Raw genomic sequence first — 16,571 nt, forward strand, 5'->3', positions numbered from 1 at the left:
TCTTCCTTTAGTTTATTCTAAAGGCAGTATCAATCTAGCCATCTTCTTCTGCTTACTAAAAGTCTTAGGGTATTTCTTGGTTTGTTTGTTGGTGTTTTCTTGTTTTGTTTTGTTTTAGCAATCAAACAAAAAGCTGGTTGCCTAGAAACTAAAATGGGCATGTTTGAAACCTCATAGCCTTTATTTTTCTTACAAAAGTTGAGAACTGTATTTCTCTTTAAACTGAGGGAGATTTTGGCATCTCTCACTAGACTTTAGGAATTGAAGTGAGTTATCCTTTTTGGTAAAATTTGCCATCTATGTACTCTGGGATATAGACAAATTTCCAAAAAACAACTGTAAAGGAGGAGAGCTAGATGAAGAAATTGAACAACTGATGTACCTGGAAAATTACTGAGGGTAAGCATTGAAATAAATACTTGTCTTTAAATATGATATGTGATACTCTTTTTAGGTATTTATTGATGACTAAATACCTAGCTACTCAACACCACATAGAAATGAAAAAGGTTGAGACTAGGTTAAACTAAAATGATTTGTAATTGCAGTATGACTATTCTTATTGTAATGAACAAAAACAATTGATATTTGGATTACAGTAGAAGAAAGAGATCAAACAAAAGGGATTTTGGAATGGGGAAAAAAGTAAACCAACTTTTGTTTCCTATAGCAAAACCAACTTTAAACAGAAATGGGGACTCAGTCCCAGTGCATAGGCCTGCAGTTTGATCTTATTGATGTTCATGGATATATTAGAAAATCCAAAATATTTTAAATATATTTGAAATAAAAGCACCAATTTAGCTGAAGCAATCCCCTCCCACAAAAAATCCTGTGGCCTGTAAAGCATATTTATGTTCATTGCAAATGGAAAACTGTAAAATAGATTTTATCATCATGCTTCAAAGATAAAAACAGTAAAATAGGTTTTGGATAGGAGAAAAAAATACCTTGACAATGTCCTTTTAATTTGATTATTTGCCTCAGTGTTCATAAACAAGGATGGAAAACAGATGCCAGAAAGACATATGGCCAGGGAAGAAGAAATAGTAAAGGAAATCAGTTTAATTAGAATTCAATCAAAATTTAAGAAATGTGTAACTCTAAGGACTGCCAAAAATAGTCTGTGTCAAAGCACCAGACACTCTGGAATACATTATGCTTTCGAACACACTGCTTATGGAAAAGGAAAATTATTCAGTTTAGGAAAGAGATTATAATTTAACTGGTCACAGAATGAGAATAGGGATAATTCAAAAACTCCCCCCATCTTAATTCAGTTTAAATCTCAGATGACTCAGGAAATATAAGGAGAAGAACAACAAAGAGACTACCTACATAGATATAACTCATGTTCTAGGGAGGACAATTTAGAAATGTATTTGTCTAAATTTAAGGGGTACCAGTGCAATTCTGTTACACTAATATACTGCATAGTGGTGAAGTCTTGGCTTTTAGTACACCAGTCACTCAAATAATATGCACTGTACCCATTAAATAATTTGTCACCACCTGTCCCTCTTCTGAGCCCGCACCTTTCTAAGTCTCCAAAATCTATCACTCCACCCTCCATGTCCATGTACACACATTATTTTTCCAGGCAAAATGTCATTTTTAGTAAAAAGGGAAAAAAATTCAACTTTCTAGATGAAAATCTATACTATAGATGTCATTTCTAGTAAATAGCACTATTTTCATTTTATGTTCCTCATTTATATTATGAATCTGAGATACCAAATTTTGGCCTTATATATTTTAAGGGGAAAATATCTATGATGATGGATTTTACTTTCATGAGAAAATGTCCAGTTTCCTGTAATTCCTATCATCACTAGAAATAATTAGGATGTTTCCACTGTCTAAAAGGCTTTGCACAAGCTTTCTAGCATGAGTCATTTTGAACAGTCCTAATATGGCTAAAACACCAAAAATATGACAAAGTAATTAGAAAACAATATGTTAGTAATGGTGATGTTTGTGTTTGTGCCCACATATTACGAATGTTTGAAAATGAATCATGCCCATGTTTAAGCACTGGAAGTAACCCAACTGATAGTTCTTTCTACACAGCACATTAATAGATAGTCGAAAAGACATTTAGCCACTAAGCTTCAGAATTATTTCAATCTGCCTCTCAGAGTTAAACAGATCCAGAAATGTGGCTTCAAAAACATGAAGAACAGGCTTGTTAGCAATGCAGGACACAAATTTCTCTACTTGTTAACAGAATGATAGGTCAATATTTCTCAAACCTATCCTGTCACACTAATGAAAGGCTAGATCCATCTGAACATAGCATTTTTACCAAAGCTTGGGTAGACAGCTTTTGCTAAGAAAATAGGCTATTTTTGCTGTCAGGTTCTGGTGTACTTAGCCCCTAAAAAATATATATTCTTTACTGAAACAAGTATTACTTTAGTATTTACATGACTGCCTTTTATTTAAGATTTATCTGGTCATATTAGCTAAAATAAATACAAGACAAAACTTTCATCTCAAATTTTGCCAGAGGAGAAACAGAAAAAGTGCTCATCTTTTAGGATGTCATTTGAAATATATGCTCAATGGTACTATGACCTCATTAAGAGATATAAAAGTATATGCATAGATGTACATAGAGAAAAGAGTAAAAGGAAATTAATGTAGTTACTGAGTTTCCTTTCACACATTAACAGTGGTGATATTACAGGTGAATTTTATCTTTTCCATTTTTTTTGTTTCCTATAGCGAACATGTATTATTTTATGATAATAAAAGCAATAAAAATTATTTAAACCCAAACAGGAATTATTTTGTAATGTTAAAAACAATAAAGATTACTGAAACCCAACTATAATTCCCTGAAATTTTCACTTTGGAGATAAGATTTTTCCCCAGTTAAAACATACTTCTAGTAGATAATAGAGGTCCAGGCTTCACATACATACCTTGCTGCATGGAGCAAACCAGTAAATGAGAGCCAGGAAGGGCAGTCCAATGGCAACAGCAAGGACCACAAGGAACTTGACCGCCATTGTCTGCTGTCGTAAACCAGAAAGATTCTCATACCAAATGGAGAGAAGTTGCTGTTGGCAGTTTGGATGAGCTACAAACTAGCAGGGAATTGACAAAATATTTAAGTTTGATTAGAGAAAGGTTCAGCATAAACGATTTTCATGTGTTCTAATAGTTCCATGCTTTCCAATGAAATATATTGTTAGAATTAAAGAACAAACATAAAACATCAAATTAACAGGCAACAAACAAATGGCAAAAAGTTCAAATATGTTTTACATAAATTTGAAGATTTCAATTTATCAAGCTTTTCCTTTATGACAAACAAGCTTTCTTTCAAAGCACAGAAAAAATGTTAATTGAATATTATAAAAAGATTAATCTAAATTTTACATACGGCTTTTGTGATTATATAGTTTTTTCATCTAGAAAGAGATCAATATTAACTCAGTTGCCTAAATACTTTTTTAAAAATACCACCTTTCCTGCATTGACCTAAAATGTCACACAGTTTATACTAAATTCCCATTTGTATATGGATCTGTTTCTGGACTGCCTGTTTTATTCTACTGATGTCTCCTTTTATTCTTGTGCCAAAAACTCTTTCACTTAAGAAGACTTGAATTTTCAATATTTATTTTTTCAGGGAATCTTTAAATTTTCATGTATTTATTTTTACAACTGAACCATACATATGGCAGAGTTAATATACAAAAAGCAATATCCCAAAATAAAAATTGGTAAAGAATATTAAAAAGTTACAATATTTAATATTAATATTAAAATATTACAAAGGACAGGTTATATAAAAGAACTACAAGTGAATCTTAAGGGTGGTTAACCTCAAAGGTAGTTTGAGAGGTAGGTAGAAAATGGAGTTGAGTCTAAAACAAGATGGAATGTTTATCTACTCAGAATGGTAAAGTTGGATAAAACCCACTCCACTGTGGGTGGAAGAAATAAGCCCTGTCACACACTGTTGGTGTGTATGGAAACTGGCACACCATCTTTGAAGGGAAACCTAGCAAATGTTTGGAAACCTAAAAATAAAAATTTGACATATTAATTCCACATCTAAGAATTTTTGTTTACAAGTAAAAGTCATGCAAGTAAGCAAGCTATATCAACAAATATGTTTACTGTATAAAAAATAAAAATCTAATAACAAAAATCTGAAAATTATAATAAACATCCCTAAATAGTAAACAGATTATGTGAATATAATGAAATCACAATGCAGCCTTTAAAAAGATAAAGTGGACATTTATTGACTGTTATATAAAGTTGTCCAAGAAAGAAATTTGTGTATAGAAACATAACAATGGTTCATTATTCTCCATTCAGAACTGGAAAAATTGGGAGGAGACATGTTTATACTATTTGAAAACTTACCATAAGCACATAGTACTTTTATTAGAAAAATCTACCTTTAAAAGCTATCTATCTATCTATCCATCTATCTATTTATTTTGAGACAGAGTCTCACTCTGTCACCCAGCCTGGAGTGCAGGACATGATCTTGGCTCACTGCAACCTCTGCCTCCAGAGTTCAAGTGATCCTCCTACTTCAGCCTCCCAAGTAGCTGAGACTACAGGTGCACACCACCACACCCAGCTAATTTTTGTAGTTTTAGTAGAGACGGGGTTTCACTATGTTGCCTAGGCTTGTCTCCAACTGCTGACCTCAAGTTATCCACCCATCTCAGCCTCCCAAAGTGCTGGGATTACAGGCATGAGCCATTGTGCCTGGCCAGCTTTTTAAAAGATACCTCACATAATCTAAGAAAGTAGAGAATGGGGCCAATGCTTGAAGAGAGAGACTAAAAATATTTCACAAATAAAAATGCAGCTGGTGGAAAGTCTAATGCAGTGAATTGAAGGCATTATTGGAAAACAGCAACAAATGGGAAATCAGAGTTGAGTCTCAAATAGTGATGTTCCTGTCTTATAACAAATGTTTTAGAATTTGGATTCATAAAGTCATTGTTATATCATTAGCCCAGTAAGAAAGTGGCAATCCCTGTAAGATTCTATATAAATACGCCTAGATTTTAAAGACTGGCATTTAGTGTAGGTAAAGTGCCTCACAACTAGTACAGATGCTTATGATTTGTTAGAGAATCATGCCCAGTGCAACTGTTTATTACAAAATCCCGACTGGGCGCAGTGGCTCAGGCCTGTAATCCCAGTACTTTAGGAGGCCGAGGCGGGCGGATCATGAGGTCAGGAGATTGAGACCATGGTGAAACCCCTTCTCTACTAAAAATACAAAAATTAGCCGGGCGTGGTGGCGGGCACCTGTAGTCGCAGCTACTCGGGAGGCTGAGGCAGGAGAATTGCGTGAACCCAGAAGGCGGAGCTTGCAGTGAGTCGAGATCGCGCCACTGCACTCCAGCCTGGGCGACAGAGTGAGACTCTGTCTCAAAAAAAAAAAAAAAAAGAAAAGAAAAGAAAATCCCAGCTCAATCTAACAATATCAACCCTTTATCCTTATTTAGCACCAACAAGAACCAAAATAATGTAAACGGGCTTCATGCCTGACCTTACTTTTTTTACTTCATATTTAATGGCAAGTTTTAAACGGCTGAGATTTGGGCGACCATGATCACCACTCTGGAGCGTTTCAACATCCCCATTCAGAATGGCCTCAACTTCTTCAGTGTTTCTGCACAGATCAAGGAGTCCAACAACAAAGTCTTTGCACTGCATTGACAGTTTTTTGTAGTCATTCTAGGAAAGACAAAGCAAAACAAAAGCAATAATGGAGAATACCCCGTTTTACTATGCTTCAGGGACTTGAGGGATTTTACACTTCAAGACAAACATTCTTTTTTTTTTTTTGAGACGGAGTCTCGCTCTGTTGCCCAGGCTGGAGTGAAGTGGCGTGATCTCGGCTCACTGCAAGATCCACCTCCTGGGTTCACGCCATTCTCCTGCCTCAGCCTCCCGAGTAGCTGGGACTACAGGTGCCCGCCACCACGCCCAGCTAATTTTTCTATTTTTAGTAGAGACAGGATTTCACCGTGTTAGCCAGGATGGTCTGGATCTCCTGACCTCGTGAACCGCCCGCCTCGGCCTCCTAAAGTGCTGGGATTACAGACGTGAGCCACCATGCCCAGCCCAGAAACATTCTATTTTTAGTTTTACTGTTCATTTATCATATTTCAATTGCAGTTTCTGCTGACCTCTAAAATATTTTAGCACATGAAGATTTTCTTCATACCCTCAAAAAGGAAATTTATCTAAAGCATAATCAAAGTTATTTAAAAAAGAGTATGCTGGCCGGGTGTGGTGGCTCCTGCCTGTAATCCCCTCACTTTGGGAGGCTGAAGTGGGCAGATCGCTTGAGCCCAGAAGTTGGAGACCAGCCTGAGCAACATGGCAAAACCTTGTCTCTAAAAAATACAGAAAAAATTAGCCAGGAGTGGGGGTGTGTGCTGTCAAGTCCCAGCTACTCAGGAGGCTGAGATGGGAGGATCACCCCGGGCAGGTTGAGGCTGCAGTGATCCGTGATCGTGCCACTGTCACTCCAGCCTGGGCAACAAAGCGAGACCCTGTCTAAAAAAAAAAAAAAAAAAAAAAGAGTATGGTAGACCAAACTCACCTGTTGATTCAGAAGAAATATAAAATAACCAACTTTTTCCACAGCATGATCATAGGACTTTGCATAGATCATCTCCTTCATGGGCACAACTTCGTCAGTTAGGCATACAATATACATTTAATAGGTCTTTGGAAGACCTTGTAAACTGCGTTAGTAAACTTGAGAAGCATAGAACATTTGGAAAGTTTCCAGAGAAGAGCAAGTACATGTCTATTTAACAGATTTTAATTGAAGAACTTTATATGGCAGGCACAGGGTCAAAAGATGAAATCTAGACATAGAGTCTGCAATTTGAGATTCTTTTCTTTAGAGAAAAGAAAGTTTAATGAAACACTGTTGTAGTTTTCTAGTTTGTTGCTGATGATCTAATACTCTATTGGGAAGACTTAAATCATGCAGGTCACATTCAGATTACCATAAACTCATGTCATGCTTCTAGAGGGCATCATTTTACATCTTCATTCATGCTTTTCTAATATTTCCTCCCTCTATTTTCTTACACTAAGACCACCTATAACCAAATGCTAATCAAGAAAGCCTATTAGCAGGGGTGTTCAATCTTTTGGCTTCCCTGGGCCACATTGGAAGAAGAATTGTCTTGGGCCACACATAAAATACACTAACACTAATGATAGCTGATGAACTTTAAAAATTTTCACAAAGAAATCTCATAATGTTTTTAGAAAATTTACAAATTTGTGTTGAACTGTGTTCAAAACCATCCTGGGCCTCATGTCCAACCCACATGTCCTTGGCGTGTGGGTTGGACAAGCTTGAGCTAGAGCTTGTTGTATTACAGGTGGATGGTGTTATCTCATTTAATCTTTACAATTGCTCAGGTTGAATTATATGTCCAAAATCATGCAGCTAGTAAGCAGCAAAATCAAGCTTTAAACCTAAATCTGCTTGGCCCCAAGCCTTTTACCTTTGAAATAATGCCACTGTATCTCTCTTATTTGTAGAGTACTTTTCTACTTTGATTTTTGAAACAACGGAGGCGGCAAGCAGGGCAAATACTGTTCCCATTTTGCACATGAAAAAACTAAGGTTCTCACACAGCTTCAATAACAGACTTTTCTTTTAAACCCAGAACTGCAGATTTAAAGTTAGTTGTCTTCTCTTCCTGAAACCAGTGTGTTGTAGGATGAAAAGATTTCTTTGGAAAGTTCAAGAGAAATATATGTGATTCTGGATGTCAGTCAATAAGGCCATATTTGGGGGGTGTCTGTATGGAGAACAGCTTAATACTAGGTATGTGTAAGGTACCTACTTGGGCTCCTTTCTGTAAATCATGCCAAAAGTGAATATCAATGTAGTTTAGTAACTGCTAAACAGGCTACAATCTGCTAAACTGCAGGTCCAAAAAGATTCCAGAAAAGCAAATTAATAAAGCAAATTGTGTCTTACCTGAGAATGTCTAGCTGAGAATGGCTCAAACTACTTATAAACAGACATCTGGGCAGATATTATATAGAGTGTTACAAGGAAACGGCTTTGCCCATTTTATAAAATAGTCTGTTAGGGCCATGGGGACAAAGTCTTAGATACAGAGGTACATATTTGTCCGTGTTCACTATACTACAGTATAGTAGTTACGACTTGGTAGTTTAGAGCTGGATATACCTGTAATCAATCCCAACTCTTCTACTTAGGAGCCATGTGACCTTTAATAAGTTAGAACCAGTCTATGAGGTAGGGGTTCTTATTACTCTCATTTTACAGATAAGAACATTGAGGCTTAGTGAGATTAAATAAGTATTAAAGAGATTATGCATGCCAAGGACTTAGCATGGTTGTGAGCATTTAGCAAGCATTCGATAAAGTGTAACTACTTTATTTTATATCATCAAAGAGAAGATCTGAAAACAAGCCATTTCTTGACATTCAAAAAATACCATGGAGCTAAGACAAAATGTAATGCACCTCGCTTCTCTTGAATGTAGAGTTCAAGTATAGTGAATTCTTGGTCCTTTTAAAAGCAACAAAGTAATTGTCAAAATCAGTGCTCTCCAGAATTCTAAGAAAGCTCAGATATATTTAGATATTTGAAAAGAAAGTATGATCTTTCAAATGTAGGTAACACTTTTTTAAAGCAGAAACCACATGGACTGAAAAAGTAAAGTGCAAGAGCTTTGTGGTATTTAATAACCTTAATCTATAAATTTTTGTCCAATTCATCACTAATTCCTAAGACATTTTCTTAGGCAAAAATACCTATTTAAAAAGGAGAGAGAGAAAGAAAGAATAAGACTATGATTTTAGAAATATACACTTTTTCTACTTGGGAAATCATTTACAAATATTTTCATATTTTAAGTTATTGATATTACTATTAATTCATATTTTAAGTAATTGACATGTAAGCTCACTCAAATAAAATGTTGGTGGTAGTTCATTAGCCAGAATGCAGCACTATGATTTTGGTTCCTTGAGAGGAAGAGTGAAGCTGATGGGTTAACTTAATTCTGGGTCATGTCTTTGGATCACACACCTACACCATACATTCATTAATCAGATATGGGTACTTGCCTATTAATCTTTGAAAAGTTGAAAAGACATAACTCCTAGTGGGCTAATGAAACACAGTTTAGAAACTATAAAAAAAAACCCTGTTAAAATGGTCTTTTAAAGGTTCCTCTTAGTTGGATTTTAAATAATAGATGTTATGATTTGTGATTTTAATCTCTGGCTCTTCTTTCTATATAAAGAATGAAGTTTACTTCATAGAAATTAACAGGGTAGAGAAAAATGTGTGCCTTGATTCTCAGTAATCTACTAGGTGGGCTTTGGAGATGGCAGACCTGGGTTTGAAACTTACTAGCTATGTGACTTTAGATAAATGATTTAATCTCTTAAAGCTTCTAACCCTCATGTTTAAAAAGGGAGTAATATTAGTACCCATGAATTAGGGTTGCTGTGAAGATTACACAAGACAATGAATGCCAAGTTCCTGGCACAAGGTAGTGCAGATCAATGGTAATTATTACTACTATTGTTTTCATTATTTCACAAACAGTATCTAGCTCTTTGCAGTCCCCATCACAAAGCTATGCTATCAAATAAAAAGTCATGTTGGAATTTCTGGATATTATCTGCAAGTGTTGGAAATAAAACAATTATTCATATATTTTCACAACAAATATTTTACACACAGCACTGTGATAGATACCACTCTCTTACTAAGATGGGAGTTTATAAAATAAGATTATATCTGTGAGGAGTAAGCATGTTAGTCCCTTCCTCTTTCTCACAGTCAGCAATAGAAGCACTGACACTCAAGAACTACCTGAGACTGGGTAATTTAGAAAAAAGAGGTTTAATTGGCTCATGGTTCTATAGGCTATACAGGCTTCTGCTTCTGGAGAGGCCTCAGGAAATGTATAATCATGGCGGAAGGCAAAGGGGAAGCAAGCACCTTCTCCATGTGGCAGCAGGGGGGAGAGAGAGAGAGAGAGAGTGAAGGGAGAAGTGCCACACACTTTCAAACCATCAAATCTCATGAGAACTCACTCACCAGCATGAGAACAGCCAGAGGAAAATCCATCCCCACGATGCAGTCATCTCCCACCAGGTCCCTCCTCCAATTCAACATGAGATTCGGGCAGGGACACAAATCCAAACCATATCAGTAAGACAAGTGTATTATACTATGATATATACTGTGTTGCACTGGCCAGCCATGCTTCTTGGGACCAAGTGTAACTCTGGGGCTCTCCTGCTCCTCAGGATAACTGTCACCAAATGGCACATTGATCATGGAGCTCTGTGGTGATGATTAACAAGCACCTACAAAGCATCTACTATGTGGGGTTGTGAGGATATAAAAGTTAATCAGCCACTATTCTGTAGAAAGGGTAAAAAGAAATGGAATACAATTTTAAAACAAGAATTGAAGAAAAACATTTTCCTAGATATGTCAGCCTTTTTCTACTGATTGTTGCCATCAGCAGTGGCTGCTTAGTTAATATAGTGTTTGGTTATATACACTTACTATAATGTCTGGTTAGCTTTTACTCTTCCCTTTGCACAAGAATTTTCAGGTCCCATTGAAGCTACAAAGCTTGGAGAGCAGCAATGAAGGTAAACAGATTGTTTCAGGGGCTGGGGGCTGGGATTGCTCATCAAGCAAACTGTTGCACTTAACTCCCTCCCTAACTGTTGACTTGTCATAGACCTACAATCCTGTGAGAATGAAATTTTCTCTGCCCATCTGTTTCAAACTACAATAGGACATTCAAAGCCAAGAACACACATACACACACCCCCATATCACTTTACTGCATTTATTTGTTTATGTTTCTGCCTCTCTTGAATAGACTCAATATCCTTCAAGACAAGGATTATATCTTACTCATCTTTGAATCCTCCCAACCTAGCATGGTGTGAGGTATGTAGTAGGTAATCAATACATTTTGCTAACCGATGTAAAGAAAGGAACATAGCTGAATAGAAAGCATACCTGGATTTGAATTTATGCCCTGCCACTTAAATAACTATATGATCTTGAAAAGGTTATTTCATTTTTGCTGGCCTTCTCCTAATTTCACGTCATTATAGACAACTTAAATTCTGCTATAACATAGACTGTAAATAACAGAATAATTCATAAAGCTCAGCTAAGGTACACTTTCTTCTTCCTCTTTGGTCAGGATCCAAGCCCTGTTCTTCTGGAGCTGTGATTCTGCCTCGCAGACACCCTTTGTCACCCTGTTAAGGTCTGATAACACTCAAACCACCTTTGTCCCAACAAGAAGTACTTTTCAAAGCAGCCATTTTCTTGGAGGACAGTTATCTTTGAAACAAAGCCAGGCATTTTTTGAATATTATACACTAGAACATAGCAATGGTCTAAAAACAGACACGGCGGGAGTTTCTCTACCCTTCCTCTTTCTCAGAGTCAGCAGCAGAGGCATCTGGAGGGCCATGTGCACATCCATGCGCAGACCTCTAGGAAGATGTAAAGGAGCTGGAAGACCTCCAGAAAAACTCTCTATCCAGAATGACAGAGAAGAGGACAATTCCTGCTGTATAAAAGAGGGGATTTTTTTTTAACTTTTTATTTTAAGTTCTGGGATACATGTGCAGAACGTGCAGGTTTGTTACATAGGTATACATGTGCCATGGTGGTTTGCTGCACCTATCCACCTGTCATCTAGGTTTTAAGCCCCGCATGCATTCGGTATTTGTCCTAATGCTCTCCCTCCCATTGCCCCCCACCCTCTGACAGGCCCCGGTGTGTGATGTTCCCCAAAAGAGAGGATTTTTAAGGGGAATAAAAGGAAACATTGTGTGTTACTACAAACAACCTAAAAGGTAAATAGGTTCAAAAAAAGAGGGAATTAGAGACATAAGTCATAGGCACATATTGAGAACGAAAATGAAATTAAGAATGCTGGGGAATGTATTTGTGGACAAGACCATCCCTGGTATTGATCTCCTTGTCTTTAAGTCTGTTGTCCCTTATTTGAATTAAAACTCAAGTCAAGGACAGAAAGAAAGAGTTTTTGCTGTCCTTCTTTGGTATCAAAACCAGTCAAAGTTTTGGGTTTTCTGTTTTTTACTGACTTTGTGTTGCCAAACTTGTCTTAACTCAATTTTAAGCTTAAGATGGCTGAGGTCTCATGCTACCAAAGCCTAAAACTATTTATAAAGATTCAATATAAAAACTGAATTTGAATGGGTAAAAATTGTATTATGTTTTCCCCCATTTTCTTTAAAAACCTGCAACTCCCCAACATCTCTTGGTTTTCTTCTTGTTCCTGTGGCTCCATCTAATTGTTAGATTTCTCTGCTGAGGTCTGGGGCCACCTCTGCTTGGAACCAGCTATACATGTGGTGATACGAGTAACAAAAAACTTAGGCCTAGAAGGTTCTAGGCACAGGATAAAACTGCCTCAGAAACCCAGTAACATCTCCCATGGTCTCTTTTGTTAATGCACTATGGGTTATTGTAGTAGGGGACAGTTTGGAAGGTGCTTAGAAAAGCAAGCTATGTATTGGAGCTTACAAAATCGTTATGAAAAGTCACATTCTCTGTCATAAAATAGATTAATCGTCTTCAAACAGAGGTACATGAATACTTTCCAAGCGGCTGTAGAATATGGATAATTTTTAGGGAATCAATTTGCAGATCTCCACTTTCCTAAAATAGATTTCCTTGAAAATACGTCTTTTGCTCACCCACCCACCCATGTAGCAAGCAAGACAGAGTCCCCCTTTAAACAACAGAGAGAGCCCCTTTTATATTATCCAGCTACTATAAACCCTGAAGGGCTTCCTGTATTTCCCTGAATAAAGACACATTTCTGCTGAAGATGAAGCTTAATGATAGAAATGCAGCACCTTGGCTCATGTTGGGATGTTCTGATTTCAGACGGAGAGGGCAGGGTGGAGACAGAAACAAGGGCCATTTTTTATGACTTTGCCTCTTCATTTGCCAACAACTGTCAAAGAATGAATGCTTCTTGAGTGAGAGTCCAGAAAGAGTTAAGCAAAGACAGCATCAGCAGGGAATACTGAATACCAAACAATGCTTTGTCATATATTGAAATGTAAATGATGCCTTATATTATTCTTAATATCTTTCAGATGTATCATTCACTAGAAAAGAAAAGTATCTCAAACAGGCAAAGCAGAAAAGCTTAGTGAGAGTGATTCTTTTAAATGTGACTTGGAATGGTTTACAGAACTCAAAATTTTTACAGGAAAATGGTCTAAACCCATGGATGAAACTTTTATGTGATTTCTTTCTGATTTAGAATTTTAATCCAGTAAGATAGTTATCAAATCATATCTAGAAATATTTATTCCAACTACTATTTATCCTCTTTTAATTTTATTCCATAAAACCTTTAATAATTTATATATCCTATCAACAAAGACAAAAATAACATACTGGCTGCCATACCAACTAATTTTTAGCTACATATATATATATATATGGTGTATATATACATTATATATATATATACATTTTTCTTTCCTTAAATATATAGCCAAAGTGTGAACATGATGAGTACCACTAAAAAATACATCCAATAAGAATTGTGTCACGTAGTTAAAATTTATTTTTCAAAATGTGTATTTTTTTTTCTTTTTTTTTTTTTTGAGACGGAGTCTTGTTCTGTTGCCCAGACTGGAGTGCGGTGGCGCAATCTCAGTTCGCTGCAACCTCCGCCTCCCAGGTTCAAGTGATTATCCTGCTTCAGCCTCCCACGTAGCTGGGATTACAGGTGCGCGCCCTCATGCCCAGCTAATTTTTTTGTATTTTTAGTAGAGACGAGTTTCACCATGTTGGTCAGACTGGTCTCAAACTCCTGACCTCATGATCCACCTGCCTCGGCCTCCCAAAGTGCAGGGATTACAGGTGTGAGCCACCGTGCTTGGCCCATATTAATTATTTTTAACAGCTGGGTTGATTTTTGTAGTTTTTGATCTAATATACTAATAATAGATATAATGACAACTCTTTCCAGAGTATTTTCAATATCCAGAGTCTTTTAGCAAGAGGAAATGAAACAAATTCTAAAACTTCATATATATGTGTGTGTTATATGTATTTATATATGATACACATGTTGATATCTATATAAAGGGATTTTAAGAGACTTTACAATAATAAAAGGTTATAATATGAGGAATCACATTTGTGAAGGAAGTTGGACTGAAAATATAACCTCAAGGAGTAAAAGGAAAGATGCAGCTATTCTGAACATTAAAGAAGATGTTGTTCGCTTTGTTGATGGTTGGCATGAAATCACTACAGCATTTAGAGTCCTTTGCATATATCTGAAGGAGAATTGAAGAGTTCTATTCTTAAATGGCAATATGTACACCATGCAGAAATCATATCCCTTAAAAATATTTATACTTACAGAAGACAAAAAATAGATATCAATTTTAAACTGTGCGAATGAACACAGAGTTTTTCAAACATCTTTCAGATGGAAAGGGAGCAAAATACATACATACATACATACATTCATACATACATACATACCATGAACAGGGAGGATCTCCTGTGGCCAATACAATCTCTCAGGTCCCTGTGAGGCTGACCAGGCCTAAGCTATCCAGCCCTCAGTGACTTTTATTTCCTGAGACTCTAAGGGAGTTAACTATTTAAAAAGACTAAACAACAAAAAAAAAGACTGAAAGGATATGTGCTGGCATGTTTGTAGTGTATCAGTGTTTGTTTCTTGATGGCCAAAATTAGGAATGATTTTTTAAACTTCCTTCATTTTTATATTATTATTTTCTACCATGGCTATATATTACTTTAAAGTAAGAAAAAAGAAGTTATTTTTAAGGGTAGAAGCAGCAAACTCAGCAGCAAACCTCACCTCAGAGACATCAACTTCTCTATTCCTGTAAGGTCCCACCCTGCTATAAACTGAGACTGGGATGCTGGGACAAGAGTTAGTGTCCCAGTAGCCATGGGTGGTGGGGGAATGTTATTTCCCTGTGAGTTTACACACAAAGGCAAGGGAGGCTCACCCTTGTATGCAGCAGTTCATCTGCTGTCCAAACTAATCTCAGAGAAAAAGAATATTTGTTTTAATGCTTGATACCTGGCAAGGAAGAAATCTTTTCTTGTTTGTTTTCGTAAAAAGGCCTTAAAAATCAAGCCAATAACTGCCCTTTCTCCTTGTGCAGTAATTTTGAGTCGGGTTTCTAATTATAACAATTGTCAAGTTCTAGGATATACTTTATAAAAGCATTTTTTAAACTGCTACTCTTGTTTAACAGTAATCTAATTTTTGAAAGTGATTTTTAAAAGACATTAATAACATACTCCTAAATACATTTATGTTTTCAGTTAGATTTATCTTTTCTTTGCCTGGAAACCTTCACAGAGGCAGAGCATTAGCAAAAAGGTATGCATGTCCAGAGGTTCTAGGTAACTGCTCAAGACAATGGAGCAAATAGGGAAGCATAAATGGGAGGAAAGTGGCTAATCCATACACTTTCACACTGATGAGAGCAGAAAGAAGGGTGTGATGAACAAACAGAAGAATGTCCAGATCTTTACGTCTTCATCATCGTGTGGAGGCCTCAACATTTTGCAATGCATTTAGGGACCATGAAGAGTTTACAATCTGGTTAAATGTGATTCTTCCCACCTTTGAGCCACTAGCCCCCTCCTCACTCCATAAGGTCATGCCTAATATGATAGTTACTACACACATATCTTTTCTATCACATTGGATCATAAACTAATTGAGGACAGGATTGCTGACTGAATTGTTTTTGTATTTTGTACTACCTCACCATCCTCATCCTCAACTATCCCCAATAAAAAAGAGCAGGGACTCAAAAGATGTAGGCCAGTGAATTAATGAACAAATAAAGAATATAATAGTCTTCAGTGGTTTAGAGAAAGCATGTAAACAAGGGTACAGTAACAGAAATGTTGAAATTAGGCAAAATTAGTAATACAGATTTTGAAAATAATTAATATTAATCAGAGTTCAAAATGTTTTAATTTGAATCAGGTGAACATCTCTGTGTCCTAAGAGTCAAGCGAAAATTAGATTAGAATCTGAGACAGGGTTGGAAGGACCATTTACTTGTCTTGCCCTGTTAGCTGCCAGGTAGCTGGAGGAAAAGCACATTCCTCTACCTTGGGAGCCAAGCACATACTGAGCGTTTCAGTAGCCATTTTCCTCCTTCTAGCCTTTCTGGATAGACTGTACCTGAGGATAGATGGACACATGACATCTGATACTGGGGTGAAACATCAGTGACAGTGGCACCAAGAAGCTGCCCAGGAAAGACTGGGCTGTAATCCCTCAAGAAAAGAGTATAGAAACAAGCCTTCTCTCAGCGTATAGAATAGAAAAAAAATGAAACCAATATTCACTTTTGTAAAACATTGTAGTTGATGAATCAAACCTGTTTCCAACCTGCATTATTTAGAAAAGGAGATAAGTGCATCATAAGTAACAATGATCCATGGTAAAAGGTGACGGGC

At 36.6% G+C, this 16,571-nt stretch overlaps 1 protein-coding gene across 3 annotated transcripts in view; it reads right to left on the reverse strand.

Annotated features, from left to right (window-relative positions):
• TRPC6 (transient receptor potential cation channel subfamily C member 6) overlaps positions 1-16,571 on the reverse strand; it is a 137,696-nt gene that overhangs the window by 38,089 nt on the left and 83,036 nt on the right. For all 3 annotated transcript variants that reach the window (XM_054440836.2, XM_063671376.1, XM_063671375.1), the window contains 2 exons: positions 5,542-5,724; positions 2,928-3,092 (listed from right to left, as the gene is read on the reverse strand). In XM_054440836.2, coding sequence (XP_054296811.1) covers positions 2,928-3,092; positions 5,542-5,724 — 348 coding nt within the window. The remainder of the gene's footprint in view (positions 1-2,927; positions 3,093-5,541; positions 5,725-16,571) is intronic.

Source organism: Pongo pygmaeus, chromosome 9 (genome assembly GCF_028885625.2).
Source record: "Pongo pygmaeus isolate AG05252 chromosome 9, NHGRI_mPonPyg2-v2.0_pri, whole genome shotgun sequence".
In the NCBI taxonomy this organism is placed as follows: Eukaryota; Metazoa; Chordata; class Mammalia; order Primates; family Hominidae; genus Pongo; species Pongo pygmaeus.